Source organism: Labrus mixtus, chromosome 17 (assembly GCF_963584025.1).
Source record: "Labrus mixtus chromosome 17, fLabMix1.1, whole genome shotgun sequence".
NCBI lineage: Eukaryota > Metazoa > Chordata > Actinopteri > Labriformes > Labridae > Labrus > Labrus mixtus.
Window position 1 is genome coordinate 9,852,277 of NC_083628.1, and position 20,233 is coordinate 9,872,509.

The following is a 20,233-nucleotide window of genomic DNA, read 5'->3' on the forward strand; positions in this document are numbered from 1 at the left end:
AATATACAAACCCCAAAAAGGGCATAATATGGGCTCTTTAAGACTTTCTGTTGCAAATGTGCAGTCTCAAAGCCAAAACATTGGAGCAGTGCATTTTGGGGGTGACAGTGTACATCAACAGCTCGCTCAAAGCTGCTATAAATAAGTATGGGATTTGGTTGCAGCTATTGTTTTTACCAAACACTAATAAAACAAAAACTCCCATGACTTGTGTGAGATTAAACACTGACAGTAGCATGCCATTGTGCACAGCACAGGGTGTTCTACTGATGACAGGTGTTGTTCATCAGGATGCTGTTGCTCCTCTGTGATCAGCTGGCGGCCTGTCTGGAAGTCGCTCTGTAATTATTCCAATTCCACTGTTGCCCAGGGTGACCTGTTCACATTGTAGGTGGTAATTATACAGGTGTGTTAATGGCCTGACTGGGACAGAGGGAGGTGTATTCTCTGTGTAATGCCTGACCTGGTTTTGAGATGTGAGTAAGAGTTTCTTCACTGTGCCGTGGTTTCTAAAGGTGTTCGATCTATTATTCAGCCTTTGAATCATTGTTGTTTGATTGTAATAAAGAGCTGCACCTGAGCCTGAACACTACATGATTTAGTACTTTTCTCCTGCATACTGGCTTACTTGTTAAGTTTCCATCTTCTTCGTGCTGCCCTCCTAAGTTGCTCTATCAACCCTCATAAACTCACTCTTTATTCAAAGTCCTTCTTCTTCATCCTCTTCTCCATCTTTCTCCTCTCCATGCAGTGAAATCGTTTCTCTTTTTTTTAAACAAGCTATAAAATATGAGGGTTTTTTTTCTCTGCCATTTCTGCACCACATCTCATTTGTTCATATTCTCTCGCTCTTAATGCCAGCCAACAGTTGCTATGGAGACGGCGAGGTGCTTGGGGGAGTGTGATTGCAGATGTTGGAAGAAGTTAACACACAGACTCCTACAAAGAGGACCAGAAAACTCATAAATGAGCGTATTCATTGAATTGGTGTATGTGAGTGATTATAAAACCACGTTCATGCGGCAGAAAACGAGTGACAATAACTGACATAAGCACTACTCTTAGAAACAATCTATTATTTTTGCATGAATATCACCTACATGCTAATTGTGTCTACTCTCAGAATAATCTTATTAAGTGTGCTGTCTGTTATTGTTTGACCTTGTCCCACCTTATTAACAGTCTCTCCTATTTCAAGGTGACCATCTAAACACACTTAAAACTCTCCATTAAATCCTGTGTCTAAGAATGTATGACCAGGAAAACAAATATTAGTATTAATCATTGACTGTATATAAAGATGGACATCCCATCTCTGCGTCCTTACATTGTACGTTGGTTCTGACATCGTGCCTTTTTCGGCTCAGTCTGCGCAGTGGATGGAAACACATATTCCACATATTGATAAAACGGCAAGGGAACCTTCAGGTTGATATGGTCCAGAGCAGAACAGAGTCTAGTGGTGGTTTGAAGGAGACACTCAAGGTTATGAAAAGTTCAATGACTGTAGCATTAGTGTTTGTAACGTTTCCGCTCGTTGCTCCTTTACTCTGCTTATCCTCTACATCACTGTCCTGTTCACACAGCATTGCAGGAGCCGCATTTGTTAACAGAGCTGTCATCACGGCATTATAACCCTTTTAATACCATAACTGCATAAATAATGAATACCTTAACTTCTCAGAAAAGGGAACTCTTGGGCATAAAGCAACATGATGCGATCTAACACAATTGTCAGTAACCGTGTTTTTGTCCATCTTTTTGTACAGTCCATGATCTATATACTCATTTCTAACCCAGCATGACATCTCACATCTAAGAATCTAGGACATCCAAAGAAAATGTTTGTATATGGTGTTTCTTCCAGGTTGAGTGTAATGATTGACATCTCGCAGACTTTCCTCATGAACAAGAAGTGACACTGTGTTGCTGTCTGTCTCTCCCTGTCAGGGCTTTCTAAGTCGACGGCTGAAGGGCTCGATAAAACGCACCAAGAGTCAACCCAAACTTGACCGCAACTCCAGCTTCAGACACATCCTTCCTGGCTTCAGGAGTGTCGACAATGACAGGTAGGTGTTTGTTCGTGGTAGCGACGTTGGTGTGTGTATGCTGGACTTGTTCATATGTCTGTTCTATTCTGGTACCTCTCTCTGCTGATGGCTGGATATTCAGGTCGCTGTTGACATTTTTGTGTTGTGTTGTCAGTGCTTTTGTAAAACCAGTGAATACTTAGTCTCCAATCTGTCACTCTTTATATGTCTGGCTCTTTCTCACCGTAATACATGATGACTCTCCTGTCCTCTTTTGTATCATTTCATATTTTCTTTTCCTTTTTTATATTGTATAATAGATGCATTCAACTCCAGTGTTTGTAAAAAAAAAAAAAAGATGGCACCTTTGCTAAAATATGATACATTTTACTCTGTCCTGCTTTAGATCTTGTTAATAGAAAATATAGGAACACTGGTCACAATAAAATAATTTCTCGATACTTAATTAGAAACTCAATTTCTGTTAAGTTGCATAGATTGACAATGTACTAACAACCAATCACATCACACAAGCAGAGCTACAACAAGCCCTAAATGTAGATGAGATGCATAGAAAGAAGATATTGATTGTGTATCAGAGACAGTTAAGAAAAGAGACGGTGTACTTTAAGTCAGTACCTGATCCTGTGTCACATCGGTTTTGCTTATGGAGATCCAGAGCCTGTTCACTTACAATGAAGATCCCCTCCTCATACTCACCGCAGACAATTTTAAACCATTTTTCACAAGCCACAAATCTTTCAAACATTATGGCTCTAAAACCTGCTCCTATGTCAGACATATCAACAACCCACAGCTACACGTGACAACATGCATTTCATTCCTCAGTTGGTTCTGAACCGTCAGTGTTTCTTTTCACCCAGATGAACACATTTTAAAGGACTTTCATGTTAAACCATCACATATATCCTCGTAATATTATTCAATTATAATGCTGTTATTGTTATTGCTCTGTAACTGATTTAGGAAAAGGAATAAAGATCGCGTCCATCCAATAAGCAAGGAGCATACGGTATATTATTTCATACAAATTGCAAAGCTTGTAATCAGACATTTACAGATGTCTACAGATTTTCTGCCCATACTTTAACTCTTGGAATGCCAGATTTGCCGTACAGTTGACGAAACAGCCCCAATGGGTCAAACACATTTAAATTACAACATCAAGCATGTTGTATTTGAATTGATGAACCATCAACAAAGTCCAAACCCTGTACCAACAGAGAAATAACCATCTAATAATAAAGCATGCAGAGTGCAAGCACGGCAACTAACTTTAATCATTCTCTGTGCTTTCCCCTGATAATAAACACTTAGACATGCTGCTGCTTTTTAATAGCCAAAAGAAAATGATGCCAGTATGTACTGTCAATAAATAAATAAAATACAGGCTCAAATAAGTCATCTTTTGAAAGCATTTAAATAAGAATTTTTAGTTTTTTGTCCATTAATGTTACTTGAAATAAATATTCTGCTTTTAGCTCGAAAGTTGATTGGGGTCTAAATTGTGTGGAAAGGAATTCCAAGCTTAAGCAAATCTTCCAAATAACAAAAGTGATTTAAAATACACTATGATATATAACAGTATAAACTGATATGACAAAAACAAGCGATGAAGTGTGTTTCCAAGCATCCCTGTGTAACATTTCATCAATCTCTGTCAGATGTGGCTTCAGAGTCTAAACAGCACCTCTTTATAAGTTCTTCGGTCCACAGTGGGATGTTTTTTTTCGCTTCAGGCTGTGATAATCGCCAGTCCCCTAATTTCGTTAGGAGTTCAGCCACTCTGCAAACATTTGCCCTCGCTTACTGACGTCAATTAGAATTCCAGACCACTCGGTGTTGACCTGAAAATGCACTGCCCGCAAATGTTTTGCTAGTCTTTCAATGTATGCTTGAGTAACAGCTATAATTCCCAGCACCTATCTTGGCTGTGTCTGGAAAACAGCCAAGGTGTCCATCTGTGGAGTTTAATTAAGGGAGGTACCGCTTTTGAAGAGATCTTCTATGGCTTTCGGTTTTCAAAACTTGGAGCCGAGTTGCTGCCACTCGAGGTACTTTTAATGAGGCATTACCATCACTGTCAAACTATCACAAGGGCACACGAACAATTGTTCTGGATGGAACATGGTGAACTGTTCCTCTGCTACAGTCGGTCAAAATGAGCTCATACCTCCTCTGCTTTGTCCTGCTGTCTTTTCTCATTCAGCTTCCCACTCTACCTATTTTTTTTCATGGCATCTGTATTTCTAACCTTGCTACATTTTCCCCTTTTTGAACTCATCACTCTCCAATTTCATCCTTCTAGACCACCCTCCTTTTTCAAACCGTATTATGGTTCCCTAACCTATCAGCATTCAAGTTTCCTCTTGATAAAGCGCTCTACGAGAAGGCAAATATCGGACAGGAAATTGGAATGTCCAGGAGGTGTCTTATCTCAGATGGTTTAACACAGAGATACACACTACATAACCCTCGCCTACAAATGCACACATTGACTCCTATATAAAGACAGGTCTCCAGACAGATCACTTCATGTAATAAAAGAAGAAAGAAGGGCGTCTTCTGTGCCTTCACTCTAGCAGTGTGTTAAATTGACAAGGGACGGATATAGTAGCATGTGTATGTTTGTGTGCTTTTGAGGTTGTGTGGAAAATAGGGCGAAAGCATGGAAAAGTGGCAGAATGAGAGAGTAATGTGCTGTGAGAGGAGTCGGTGACACTCCCTGTCAGCCTGGTAGCAGCCTCCCCACGGGCTAGAAAACACTGCAGTAGAAGACAGGCTTGGGAACTAGCAGTAGAGGGAGGCGAGATGATGAGACGAAGGGGAGATGGAGGAAGGAGGGAGGGAATCCTATACCCGGAAAATCCCATCGTGTGCAGATGTCTTGAATATGATGGATGCAGTATATGCAAGGAACATTTAGTTTTCAGTGTACATCGCAAACATAGCAGCACCATGCTGTATATTTTCCTAGCCATGTATTTGTATAAACACAGCACAACACTCGCAAACATTCCTAAATAACAAACAGTGGACAATCCTTCTAAATCACCTTGACAACCTGAATGTCCCCTGTTGACTCAGTGTTCCCTTTGGTAAATCAGAACAAAAGTGAGGTCCACTGTTGGATAGGAAACAAACACACACACACACCCACACACACACACACACACACACACATTTCCAGTGTGTATGTAAGCTGTGATGACATTGTTAAGCCTTGTAGCCTGAGGTGGTCTCAGGAGAAACACCGGCAGATGAGGAGCAGCTGGACTTCTGAAATGAAATATTCATTTGTGTTAATCAGAGGCCGGACATTCACTGAAGACGCTTATCATAAGCAGTGCAGAAACACACTGGCCCTGCATACACGCAGAAACAAACTGCAGGATTATTTCCCCCAAAGTAAATACATGTATTTATACTTCCTGACATAACAAATCTTTGAAATACAGTGAGGGTAAAGGGAGCACAATTCTCAACAACGGTATCACTGTAGAAGTCAATTTTAATTTTACGGACAGCAGAAGAGGAAGTTAAAGTATCTTAGGAGCTTTAAAGTTGAGGAACTGAAGATATTTCAGAAATGAGGAAGCACTTACAATCTTTTACGGAAGCAGTGACGTGTATATATATATTTCGATCTGCGATATGTTGCATAATTGCTTACTATAACTTTACTGTTAATGACAATAAATCATTAAGAATTTGTCTATGCCATATACTGTAACTTGTATGGCTAAACAATGTTATGAGAAAAGGATATAAATGTATAACTAGCTCTACAGCTGAGCCTTTAGGAGCAGAGATGGAGCCTGCAGAGCGATCACTGAGACAGTTCTGTGATTATTCTAATGTAAATAGTTGAGTTCAATGTTGTCTTCCGCCTAGTTCAAACCCACAATCCTCCCTACAGACTCCCTCCTACCTCATAAATATCACGTTCATTATTAAATGTCTTCTTCTTTCTGATCATATCTCTGTAAGTCTCTTGTTGCTCTGATACTCTGATCTTCTCTGCATACTTCTCTCATATCAGAGAGATAATGTGACCCTTACAAGCTTCCTGCTTCCTCATCTAATCTACACTGACCTTTCATGGACACTGATTAATATCACAGTAGTTGCATTGTGTCTGCTTTGAGGTTATTTTGCAGCAGCAGAGAGGTTATGTTGGACAATGCAGCATGTGGTAGGGATAACTTCATCTGTTCATTCTGATAAACAATCTGCACATACAATTTTTACATTATTGAAGAAAAGCACTATTTATCTTTGCCTGTTATATTGCAATAGAGACCTGTATTAGTAATTTTCTGCTCTGTTAGTCTAAGGCAGCACATTGAAACACTTTGAAAGTAGTTGCAGTAATTAGTTCTTGAAAGTTATCTTTTTTTATGGATTGGGTCAATATATTGCACAGGCTACATGTTCTTGCTAATTGTGTTGCACTAGCCAGTGGTGGGAGCTGCAAAGATGCAATGCAGTGAAATAAGCTCATGAGAATACATTTTGATTTCCAAATTTCTAATAATTTCAAATGGTTTATGAGTAAGAGATTGCATCCAAACACATTGCTAGAGATCAGATCAAGGATACTTTGGTTGAGCAGCACTAAATGTGAATGTATGTTTTGTGTGAATAATAACATTTTACAAGACACCTGTCGTAATCATCCAGATATCTTAAAGGCAAACGTTTATTTTCCAAGTCTGTGTTTCTTTTAGTCATGTCCCTGTTTCTCTCTCTCTCTCTCGCTCTCTTTGCTTTCCCCCCTGTTGCATCACACAACATGCCGCTTACCATTGTATTTCAGGGTCATTTATGTGTTTTTTGACTCATTAAGCACACAAGCAGGAACAGAACCATCCCCCCTTGTCTCTGTGTATCCAGACCTCTGCTGTGTAAAAAGAATACTCGTCCTTGTGGATTTTTTTTGACAGTGTTTCAATGGAACTCGCTGATCTTCATCATGTGTTTGTTTTTCTGTTTTGCTAATTTCATGCATGTGCGTGTGCGTGTGTGTGTGCTGCTGTTTTCAGCTCTGTTGGCACCAGTGACTCATGCTTTTTTATGGGAAAAAACTGCTTCTGTCGCACAGCAGGAAGGCTTTTTCGCCTTCACTCACAGACTTCAGCTCTCAATATTAACAGATGGATAAAACGGCTGAACCGATTTATTACATCCGTTCTTCTCTTCCTGTGCCTGTCCCCTACCTCGCTTGTCTCAGACAATATGCACATCATATGGTCTGTCTAATGAGGTTTGCCTTGCATAGAATAGCATACAGATAGTGAGGGATCTTATACAAGCAGACTGGAGGAGGCTCTGGAAAATGGATCCTCACAAAATTCGAACAGATCAACCAACAAGACCAAACAAAGACACATTACCAACACACAGCACAAGGAAAGTAGATAAACAGGACTAAGGAGGAACTACTTCTACCATAATTTATAACCCTCTTTTAAATATGAAACACATCATTCTACTCTACATGACAAGATAGACAAATATTCTGCATGATATTCAAATGTCAATGGAGTCTTTCTTGTAATGCCTATAAGAGTAATAAAAAGTGTGTATCTTATAGAGCATATGTGCCTGAAGTCAGAATTACAATGAGGGTTACTATTGATTTAGGGGTGGTTTATTGAGTCATATCTTAGCTGGATATACAGCCATCATAATACTATTTTAGTGACCATATAAGGAAGTGATGCAGTGGTATCAGCTTGTGCTTTATAAGAAGCTTTAGCCTGTAACTCTCAATAGCTACCTGTAACAGTACTCAAGAGCCCTTGATACAAACCCCCTGTCAGTTTTCATAAAGCTTCACCAATGGTACCAAGGTAATTGTTGCAGGTGGGGGTGTCAGGAGTGCGTATGTGTGAGGTGGAAAGAGAGCAGGGTGGTGAGGGAGTGAGAGACATCCGTCCATAAATCCAATAAAGTGATGCCATTTGGAGTTATTGAATTCTGTAAACATTCCCCAGGTGGTTCAACTGTAATAACCAACCTTTTCTCTCGCATCCTCCTCACTTCTCCCTCTTCCAACTTCCTTCTGCATCTTACTCGCTCACTCACTCACTTGCTGACAATGTCTTTCTCCTCTCCTGGAACCCCAACATCTATTAACCCTCCATATTATAAACCAACACATTATTACTTTTGACTTTTCATTAAGACAGCTTTATCAGTGAGGTTCAGTTTTAAAATACAAAACAATGGATTCACTTTGGGAGATAGTAACGGGTACATTTTAGGCACCACAACTTCTTGGTTAGATAAAGTAAAAAGGTCATAGTTTGATTAAGCTTTGTGATGTCGGTTTCTTGACCATCATACATACATTATGTAACTAACATTTCAAGTGGAAGTGTGCAGCATGACTCAAGAACATTACAGACTCTCTCCCCATGAGACGTTAACATTGAGTATTTGTTTCACTCTGGGAGCAAATGCCTAACTTGATCAGAGTCCTGCAGCTATTTTCTCATTAAACACTCCACACTGCTGCTCCCTTTAAAACGTCTTTACCTGCTTCAACAGCGCATCAAAGAGTTTAGAGTTAGAACTGGCCGTAGAATAGCTCTCATAACTCTTTCATTTTGCTTCTTCTCGTGTATTAATTCCCTTTTTCTCTCTGCTCTGATATTATTCGTGGCTTCTACTCTCTCATATCTGCTCTGTTTACACTAACAGTTATGTCTGTTGCTGTTGTTTGGAGCTGCAGTTCACTGGTGAATTTCTGCTACATTAAACCCAGACTTGTCCCTGAATCATCTTCTCTTCTCTGCCCCCTCTCTTCTTCATTCCTTGCCTCTGTGCCAGCCTCCTCCTCTTGATCATATTTGTCATCATTTTCTTACTCCAGTTACAGTTGTCTCTCTTCATTTTGGGGGGAAAAGTCTTCATTACCAACTGTTCATACTCCTTTTGTTTACCAGTCTTTCCATCAATCCCAGTCCTCTAATAGTGATGGTCACACACTTGTTTATCAGAGATGTATGTAACCCTTTACAGGCGCAAAATTAAACATATACGGACACATTTCATTGGATAATGATTAGTTGTAATAGCTATTAACTCTGGCATCATCTCACTGTTCCATTCTGATTTCCTCAAACACTAATTCAGTGTTTATTGGGGATGATTGTCGGCACAAAGAAGGCATACACAGTAAGAATGTGGACCTCCTGGACTGTATCCAAATAAGTAATGCACTTAGTGGTGACAACAGTCAAATGCATGGTAACTGATTTTTTCTGCCAATCTGAAGAAAAGCAGCAGCAGGGCTTTTATTTTGTTCATCGCAGCAGCATAATTAGGCAGGGGAAGACTGCGTCTTTCTCCCTCTCCTGCTTCTTTTTGGCATCTTTCCCCTCTCGCCATCTCATTTGCAATGCATCAGCATGATTTGGCGTGGATGAAACAAAGCTCTCAGGGTAATAATGTGTCGTACAGAGCAGGTTTCACCTACAGCCGAGCGCTGGAATGGATATCAATGAACACATCAGCAGGTGGGCGATATTACCTCTGATTCATATCACGGTTAGGGATGAGCCGGGTAACTGCGATTAAAAATGTCACTAAACCAATCCCAAAGACTCTTGCGACACCGCATGTTTCTGTTCCCCTCAAAAAGGGGGCCAGAACATTAGTTTTGTCGCAACTTACACTCACTAACACTACACACTAGCTAAATGGTCCGTCCTTAACAAGATAAGCTACATTCACTTTACTATGGCAGGGGGACCAAGCAGCGGAACTTTATATCCACCGAGGAAAAGGGTAAAGTCGGCAGTGTGGGAGCATTTTTGGTACAGCAGGAATGACTAAGGAGTCATTCAAGATGGCAAAACCTGCCGAAAAAATAATTGCAGTGAAAGGCTCGGATACATCAAACTTGATGAAGCATCTGCGGGATCACCACCCAGCAATAGTACACGCCTGAGTAATAGTAACGCATCATAACGGAGTTAAAAGCAGTTAGTGTCAAGTCTTTGAATGAAACATCAAGTTTGTCTGTAATGAAATATAAACGTGTCACTTACAATCAGCAGTGTAGCAGTAACATTTTCGCTTCAGTGAAACGTAAACAAACAGCAGTAATGTTTTTCTTCTTCACGTCTGTGTGGAGCAAGCGCTGGGCACTGTAGGTTAATAAACCAGGAGTAAAACACTGACATTACATGACGAGCTTTGGTCTATTTCATCTCAAAGATATGATGCCGTTTTGAATTGAAAACATTGGTACATTTTGAGTTCACGTCTTGATCTTCAGAAAACTTTTAAGGATCCTCCATGTTTTGTCTCCAAATGTCCACCTAATATACGTGAACTTATTGTCAGAGTAGACCAACCACAAGAAAAACACTGTCTCCTGTTCCTGATGGCAACTACAGATGTGCACATGTACAATACAAAATCTAATTTGACTCCTAAGTGCCATTTTTTTCTCATCCCCACTCAGGCAAACAGCTTAAGGTGTCATTGCATGCAGTACCAAAAATGTTATTTATATGAGAAAATGCTCATGTGGTCTCGCAAAAACTCACCGTTTTCTAAAAACTTGCATTGCAAACTTGCATACTTGCAATACAGAAGCAGCATAAGACGAAATGATCAGAAAATCAAGCGTTGGTCCACTTCATTGCACTAACACATAATCTATCTACTTGGAGATATATTGGTATTGAACAGGTTTCTGCACATAGATGAGGGGGTGACATCAATAACATTCTTCTTAGGAGAGTCATTTCACATGCATACAGTTGGCATTCTGTCACTAAGAGGTCTTAACATGCAATTTGATTTAATACCATTTCTGTGATTAGTGTGAGAGCCCATCATGTAATGTAACAACTGAAGAAGTTGAGTTTTTTTTGCTCGGCATTTTGACGTGTTCTGAATGGTCTCTTGCTCCAGGATTGACTTCCTTACCTTTTTGCTGCTATGAGACTATCTGACTAATTTTGTAGATTACTTTTTTTGTAGATCTATAATCTATTAGCTCTATTTTCTCTATTAGATGGTCTGGTCTCACTAAATCTCTGCTAGGACATACATTTGTAAAAATATTTTTGCTACATTGTAAATTACAAAGAAGTTTTTTGATTTGGGTATTTGTTGTTTTTTTTTGTTTTTTTTACAGTTTTTTTACAGATTATGAAGCTTCATGGCATTGTCTCTTTCGAGTTGAGATTATAATGAGGGTTTTATTCATTCAAGAGTAACTCGCTGTTTTTTAGGTACTTATGCAGCGGTGCGTGTTTTTGAAAAGGTTGACACATCCTGCTTTCATAAACCAAGTGCTCTTCATTTGCTTCAAGGACAGAGATGGCTATTCAGGCTTGGAAGTTCTAAGGGTTTGTCTTCAATGTTTTCCTTGAGTCAAACAGGACAAGAAAATACTGAGATTTTTAAACTAACAAGGTTTGTGAACCAAACAAAGGGAATGATGCACATATCGTATTCTTCAATGCATCCATATATGTCTTTTCAGATTCAGTTAACAGCTCATCACAGTCCTTTAAACCAATACAAGAATGTCCTGTAATTGAAGGTCCCATTATAATATGCTAATTTGCATTTGTTTCCTTTTTTATCTTAATACTGATTGGAAAGTTTTTTGTTTTCTTTTCGTCCTTTAAGGAAGCATACATCATCTCTAAAGTTAACGTAGCAAGTGAGTTTTTCACTGAAGCAGTCTTAGTATTAGGCTCAACATTCAAAGGCGATGTTCTTCATTTTGCTTCTATAACCACTTCACTATCTGTATTCTTTGTAGCAGAATCATCTCATGAGTGATCCTAGTGGTGCTGACACCTGCCCAGCTGGTGGGTTTCGGTGGCTCGGTTGATGTTTAACCCTGCTGGGCCTCCTATGAGCGGGGGCGAGCATGGCCAAGGGTCTCCCCTCTTTCATTCTCTCCCCGGGTAATGAGCTGTAATGGATAGGGCCTTGAGCGTGACTGGAATACCGAGAACCCCATCAAAGAAGCGGCCAGAGCATCCCTTTAAAGGGCTGCTCAGTGCACATGCAAACACTTATTTACTCATTCATCCCTCTCTCTCTTATCTCATCCCGTCCTTTTTAGTTATCATGTACGGAAATAATAACTTAAATGCATTTTTGAAGCATCAACGTCTGTGTCTATATTTAAGGAATATATTTTTTTACTCTTTGGGGACTAAAGCATGGGCATGCGGTAAACTGGAGAGTGAGACATATCAGTATCTCCAACAGGTTGATTTCTAAGGGGAGTTATACGCTGATGGGAAGCGCTCACGTTTCTAGAGCTGCAGCAGCTGTACATTGATAAGTAAATCAATAGATAAGTAGATGGCATCTATTTGAAAACCTTTAAATAATTGAAGCCATATTTTAAACTAAATATGCTTCCTTGTTCTACTAAAAAGTGAAATAATAACTTGCTTTATTTCACGATTTATGTTTCACACAAAGAGTGATGGAGTTTGAAACTATCCATATAGGATTGCTGTGAAATATTTCAAAGACGATAATTAAATTCTAGACATTATGTAATAAGTCGGTTTATCATGAAAACAATCTGCAGAAAAAATGAAAAGAAATGATCTCTTCAACCACCACTCCACCTAAAATGATGAATGCACATGTTGCAAAAATAGTGGTCAACATTTTGGAAACCCAAAAACTATGGTTACTTTTTTGTTGGATGTTCAAGTAATGTCTTTATATTAACTACACAATTAGGTAAAAAGGTTCAGTGCCACTGACAAAGTAGATGATACTCACTGCCTCTCGCAGCCCCACTAAAATATCATGGTGATGATTTTTCACCACTTTGCCTTCACTATCAGGCCTCCCCGCCACTTTACTGCTCACTCTCTCTTTCAGATCTTTTGTGTGTGTGTGTGTGTGTGTGTGTGTGTGTGTGTGTGTGTGTGTGTGTGTGTGTGTGTGTGTGTGTGTGTGTGTGTGTGTGTGTGTGTGTGTGTGTGTGTGTGTGTGTGTGTGTGTGTGTGTGTGTGTGTGTGTGATGTGTGATGTGTAATCTTTGTGACAGGAGTTCGCCAGGGTTTTATTCTGCCTCGGACTAATAAAAGCCCATATATTGCAAATGTCAAGCCCTCGCCTGCCTGTGAGCATCTGACATAGCAGGATATAAAATGAATTTCACAGCACTTCATCTGAACTGACTTGCAGGGAGTAGAAGTGTACACCATTTAGATCACCAATTATTTGATGTTAATGAACCAAAGTGCCTTAACAACATCTGGCTAAAAATGAAGCCCCAGGATATGTAAATCATGTCGAACAGAGGGTTGAAGATGTTCTGTGTTTTGATAAAATGTAAGTGTTGGAAAACAGATGTGACTTGATGCAGCTGTCAGGCACATCTTTCATATTTCAGCCTATAGGAAACATATGCTTTCACTTTTGTCCTGACTATGTGGTAGCGGCTGATTTAAGGAGCAGAGCAAAATCTGCACTGCATCTTAGCTTACCGAAGTCCCTGCACTTGGAGGAGGGAGAGTTTGTTACATCGCCAGTTACCATCTGCCTATCCAGTATGTTTAGATAATTTGCAAAAACACGGAGCTCTTTTCAAGTTTCAGCAGGCTGATCTGCATCATCCTCACTTCTGTTTCTGTTTGTTATTCAAGCCAGCAGTCATCTGGCAAGCTGACTTCCATCCCAGTTTTGATCAGTCCTCCTGACTTTCCATGGACTGATTCATCATTGCAGGTGGCTCGCATGACCAGAAACTGAACACAGGCAGTGTGCGAAATGCCTCCCTTGTTTACTCACTCACTGCACCCTATATTGTAGACACCAAGTAGTTTACTCATAAACAGTGAATAGATATGTCAGGCATTATTGATATTGGACAACTTGATCCACTGCAGCCCGGGCCAACATCATATTTAAAAACCTTTGTAACAGCTAGCAATGGTAGCCTTGAAACCAACCGAAACCAACAAATATTGACTGACTGAAAAGTCCAAGTTCTTACATCTCTTGTCCACACTCCTAAATCAAGTTTATTCATGTCATATCAGTTCATAATGTTAAGGCTGGTTAGAGTTTCTTTTGCACCCATGACTTCAAAAGATGATTCAGCTGCAACTAAAGCTCAACTGAGAGGCAAGATAATAAATTTATTGTTTTTAAAAGTATATTTGGTTGCATGAAGCGACTCATTTCAATCTGCTGGAAAGTGAGAGTTTAATTTTTATATACAGTATGTCTTTATAAGTCACTCTGTGTTCAGTTCTCAGTATGTTGTAGCTTCTAAGTGATGTTGTGAGGGTTGAAGTTTAGTTTCTCTCCAGCTTCTGTTTTTCTAACATCTGAGTTGTGTTACTGTAAATTGCTTATGCTGGAAGTACCCCATTTCCTGATATAGCTGCTTCACAATAAAAGCATGGCAATGACGTTTAAACCTGGAACTATTGTGAAGAACATTTCCAAAATAGAATATGTTTATCATCGAATGAATGCAGCTTTAGTAGAGCTGCCATTAGAGTTGATTCATGATAATGCTGTGGCAGAAGCGGCTATTGGCCACAAACCCTGATTTTGGCAGTTGAGGAAACTGGCTGCCTTGTGAATATGGTAAATTGTTGGTGAGAATGCAAACCCAAAAAGGGCCCTTGGAGTTTTTTAGTTGCTCCCCAAGAGAAGGTGCTACCATGTAGGCACTTCTTGTTTGTGCAGTTTGTTCCACAATACCCATAGAAAGACCCACCTTTTAAAAATCTGAATATAGAGAGTACTCGTGTGAGATAATGTTCTAGCAACAATAAAGATCTCACTGACTACCTGTATGACAACTCAGTTTGTCAAGAAGACTTGGTCTACTTATCTCTCCCCACTCTCCACTAAAACATTCAGTTCATGAAAAAAGGCTTTCCTGCTGCATAGCTGGAAATCTTCGGGGCATAAAACTCATGTCTTATGACCTGCCTTCTCACATCAACCTCTTTGTCTATTCCAACTTTTTTTTTTACATCTTTATTGCCGCTGTGGTCACTGCTGTTATATGTATTCTTGACCTGTATCATTAAGTGTGTTCAGAAACCTTGGTGTGATGGAGCACTTCAGACTTTGATTCAGCAGTGATGAAGCGTAATGGGCTCCTGCTGTGCTTCACCATCCACCACTCACTGAACCTATTCCAGACACTATCTCATCAGACTGTTGTGGTGTATGGGTGTCTGTATTAAAGCTTAGCCACTGTGACCCATGTCTCTATTACACAGATGCATTGATAGCAAGAAAGCACAGGCAGAGATAAAATGAATTCTTTAATTCCTAATGATTATTTTAGCCTTTATTTCTTTTTGACACATTGATACAGCCACCATGCATCTATTTAGTGGATCTCCTGACATTCAACATTAAGTAATATGGGTTTTACAGTGAAATAGAGATGGCCAAAAAATTGCATTTGAGGCACAACAACAGCAAAGCATTGATGCAGCATGACCCAGTTAGAAAGAAACATACGTACCAACGTGTCAAGATGCAAGGTTTTACATCTTTAGCTGCTCATATCTCGTACTTTGAGCTCAAGATGGACAACCAAAAGATTCAAAGATGCAACATATTTCATAGTATGCCCTCATGTAATACTTGTCCCAGTTAAAAAGTTGGAATCTGTCACAGCCTATCAGTCTGATTTGTAGAGTCTGATTGTTGCATTTTTTACTGATAGCTATCATTGCACAGTGTTGCATGCTCACTATAAAGAGAATGGTACATATAGGGACAGACACTGAAGTAAAGCAGAGATGAGATGGCGCCAGACAGATCTAAGAATCCCTTTAATAAAAGCCGATGTTCTCTGAGTGCTGTCATTGTTAGGTGGATTATGTTTGGGTCAGACGTTCAGCTTTTCATTGTGCATTTACAAACCCTCTCAAACCTCTCTCTGCACTCAGACCACACTCTCCTCCTCTCCATGAGAAAACAATGTATTTTTCAAGCAATACATTCACAGAGCATATTGTCTATGATAATCCAAACTTCACCACATTAAATTAACTTGCATCATGCTGTAATAAAGACAACTTCTAACTAGCAAATGACACCATGAACTCAGTTAGTGATATATGTACTGGATAAATATCAAAGAAAGTATGACAATACTGTTACGAATAAAGGATAATTTTGTCATCTACTTCCATACATGCTGATTTCTTTTTGCAACCAGTGGAGTCACCCCTGCTGGCAATTAGTAGAAACCCCAATGTCTAGGAATGCAGGTTTAAGGACTTAAACAGCTTTACATAAAGATGCCCTCGAAAATCACATAATCCTTTCAATATGTCTCACCATGACAGAATGGAAGATGTAACATTTCCCCCTAATATGGAAATCTCATCCCACTGGCAAAATCACTCAAAGCTACTGCAGTTTGATTTCTCTTCTCTTACGGCCATAACATAAAGCTCAGGACAACAACAGTACCTCCTAACTGATAAGATTACATCAGTGAGGCCTGATCTATTTTTTTGTTAAGTTCTGTTGTAGAAGTCCTCATGAAATGGTAGAGTATCTAACTGCCATGTTGTGACGTATTTCCAACTGAAACGCGATAGAACCAATCACAAGATAAAAGGGGGAGGCGTAATGTGGGGATGGATTTGATTGGATCATCAGCTTTGGCAAAGCTTTTTAATTGAATGAAAAAATAGTTAAATCCCTTGAGTGCAGGATGAGTCATCAGACATTTGAAACATTTTACAGGAAGAGTAAATACAGTTATTTTGATGTAAGAATACTCAGATAAAGTGTTATTGAAAGACATTTGCCAGATAATGGCAGATAAATGAATGTTTAGTACAAGAACGCTGAAGGGAAAATGTTTTTTTTTTTTTTTTTTAATTTGAAGGGGACTTTAAATGTAAGAGAACCACTTCCTGTTTCCAAATATTCAGCCCTTTAGATAATGAAATGGGTACATTTAACTTTGTACAACAATACTTAAATCAGTACTTAAATTCAGCAGCAAGCTACTGATACTCTTTAAGATGAGGTAATTTAAGACTCAACAATGTGCATGTGACCGGTGCGGTCCGATGTGTGTGAACTTTGTCCCCAGTGTGTGTCACCTCCCGCACACCCTATTGTGTGGTCATTGTGGTGTGCAATTGTGTGTGTGTGTGTGTGTGTGTGTGTGTGTGTGTGTGTGTGTGTGTGTGTGTGTGTGTGTGTGTGTGTGTGTGTGTGTGTGTGTGTGTGTGTGTGTGTGTGTGTGTGTGTGTGTGTGTGTGTGTGTGTGTGTGTGTGTGTGTGTGTGTGTGTGTGTGTGTGTGTGTGTGTGTGTGTGTGTGTGTGTGTGTGTGTGTGTGTGTGTGTGTGTGTGTGTGTGTGTGTGTGCTTTTTTTATGTGTGCCGTGTGTCCAGGAGAATAAAGGGGTAGGGGTGATGTCATGTTTGATGACATCATTGCAGACGTGCTGGGAGTGCAGATTAGTGGCTGTTGTTTCTCTTATAAACCAGTTCTCCACAGCTGCCCTGCCTTATCGGTGCTTCCCCCTCCCTACAGCCTTTTCCCCCCTTGTGCCAGCTCTAAAATAGCCACAAACTTGATCTTATCTCCTCTGCCAGTCTACCAATCCTGCCTTAAATTGAGCGTGGCGAAAAAAAACCTCCCTCCTACATTCCTGTCTCACTACCACCAACCCTTTGGCTGGACCTGAGAGCCAAGTAGCTTTGCCAAAGCTGAGCTCCAGCATCATACACTAGTGTTTTTTTTTTTTTTTCTGTCTGAGCCTCAGCATGAGGTCCTCGTCTGTTTCTTCAGTTCAAGCTCAGGGCAGGTTGACGGCACATGCAACAACTCTCGATCCCTCTCTCCCTCCCTCCTCGAGTCTTAGCAACAGCAGTCGCAGCAGAAGTAGTGGCTGACAGGGGAAAGCAGCACACCTCGCAGTAGAGTTGACAGGACAAAGAGCACACACACTCCCATTAGAGCCACACTGGGGGGGGCAGGGCCAAGCTGGGCTGGGCTGGGATACACACACACACACACACACACACGTGCCCCCCTCCCTCCAACTCAACAGCATATTCAGGCTCCTCCCTGCGCTAGGAGACAGAAATGGGAGGTGCAGTCAATCACTGACAGTGAAAGAGAGAGCTGGAGTTAAAGAAGGAAGACAAGAAACAACAGAGGAGAAGAGGGAGTAAATCTTCATCATCCCCAAATGAGAGCCAAGAGTCGGGCTGCTTTTAAGTCCATTCATGGGAGTGAGAGAAAACAAACAAAAGACAGAAGAAGAGAGTGTGTCCCATTTCAGAGACAACACAGGAACTAGGGCATGCTCTGTACAGGGTGAGCGAGAGAGAGAGCAAGTGAGAGAGGGTGGGAGAACGAAAGGAGGAGAGGGAGCAGCAAGCACGGTGGTGCTCATTCTCCACCCCTTGCCTTAAAGCAGCAGCAGGAGGAGGAAAGAGAGGAAGAGTGATAGAGAGGCACAAGTGAGGAAGCAAAGACGAGAAGAGCAGCGGTCTGCATCGGCAGCAAGAGGGGGGGTGAAAAAAATGGAGCTTTGAAATTGCCTCTGCCCTCATCCATCCCTGCCTCTTTTTTTTTTTACTCCTCCACCTCCCCTCTTGTTCTGGTTCAGCCTTGGTCTCTTTCTCCGCCTGCCTGTGATTGTTACGGGGAATTCTGACAATGCCTGGTGAGTGTTTATGCTGCTTTTCACGTGTCACTCTGCATCCCTTTGTGTGTCGATTTCATGCAGTGGGAGGGTTTTTTTCCCGGAAAATGTGTAGGGGATGCTTCATTGAGAGTATTTACGCTCCCCTACCTGTGTGTGCAATTTATACTCCAGCTGTGCTTCTCTCTATCAGTGACAATGCAAGGGAGGCTGCTTGCTCCCCTGAGAACACACACACTCTACTACATCCTGCGTACATCCAGGTTACTCTGTCATTATTATATAATTGCTTTAAACTCCCAAGAGGCTTCCATTCAGAGCTTTTTGTGTGCAAAATTATTCATACAACACTTGGTATGATAATGCAGATATGTGGTGACAGTCAGTGTATCCTCCATGTAGCAACATCACACAAAGCTGGCCTGTGTGACTGAGGGCAGCCAGCTAACATGAATCAGATGACTGGGCCACGCTGTGAGGTCAGCCACCGACTTTGGCTGCCATTCTCAGTCCATGTCGCATGTTAGAGGCAATTAGCAGTTAAAAGAGTGTCGAGGGTGCCAAGGATTGAGAGTTTGGGAGTCTGAGAGGGAGCAACAGCTCATTTCTTCGAAACATAGTGACTGGGTGAGTGGAAAGGCTAACGTTGATGGTTAGTCATCATTTCGTCCATGCAGGCCTTGGGGAGTAGTTTCTTAGAATCTCTCCCTCTTTTATATTCATAGATAGTCTAAAATAATCTAAGAAAATAGAATAAGGTCAATCATTAAACATCATAATCTAAGTTTTCACCGATGAATTAACATTTTACCAACTGTTCATGATGATTCAATTAATTTATCAAACTTTAATAGTCAGGTCAATGCACTATGGATAGTCTTGAAATCATTAAGTTGAAACATGGCAAGTATACTTTAGTTAAACTATTCTATTTAGTTGAGTATTTCCATTATAATTTGGTTGGTTTAATATGCACAGAGAAAATACAGATGCTGTCACTGTTCCACACAGCCGAACTTCCCTGCAACAGTTTCTGCCAGCAGACAGCTGAAAGCCAAACATTTATTTTCCTCCGAGGTGGCTTCATGGGGGAAAGCCATCTTTTGTTTGGTAAACACATAAATGATAGTTTGATGGTTTCATTACTTGTTGACTGCAGTATACGTTTCAGTGTGAGGGCTCAGCTGGTGGTCCTCTTGATTGTAGCCCCCCTGAATAAAACCATGCTTGACTTCTGCACATTATGCTGCAGGCATTAATGTCAGTCTGTGTTTATATGCAGAAACAGTGTGATCCTTTCTGCCCCCCACAGCCTTGGGTACTGTATCTGCCTGCCTGGCTGCCTGCATGCATGTGAAAATATATCTTTGTACATTCATGTATTTGTACATACTGTATGCAGATATGCATATGTTGGGAGCGTGTGTGTTTTGCTTCTATTTTAGGGGCGAGCTTGCTCACCAAGACGAGGGACGGCAGAGTAAGAAATAGAGATGTTAGTCATTTTCACAGCCT

General features: G+C 40.5%; 1 protein-coding gene across 8 annotated transcripts in view; it reads left to right on the top strand.

Annotated features, from left to right (window-relative positions):
- Positions 1-20,233, top strand: part of dab2ipb (DAB2 interacting protein b) — a 132,779-nt gene that overhangs the window by 54,664 nt on the left and 57,882 nt on the right. For 7 of the 8 annotated variants that reach the window (XM_061060797.1, XM_061060798.1, XM_061060800.1 and 4 more), the window contains exon 3: positions 1,951-2,069. In XM_061060797.1, the coding sequence (XP_060916780.1) occupies positions 1,951-2,069 (119 nt within the window). Of the gene's footprint in view, positions 1-1,950; positions 2,070-18,075; positions 18,740-20,233 lie in introns of those variants that run through there. The other variant, XM_061060804.1, reaches the window with a different exon arrangement.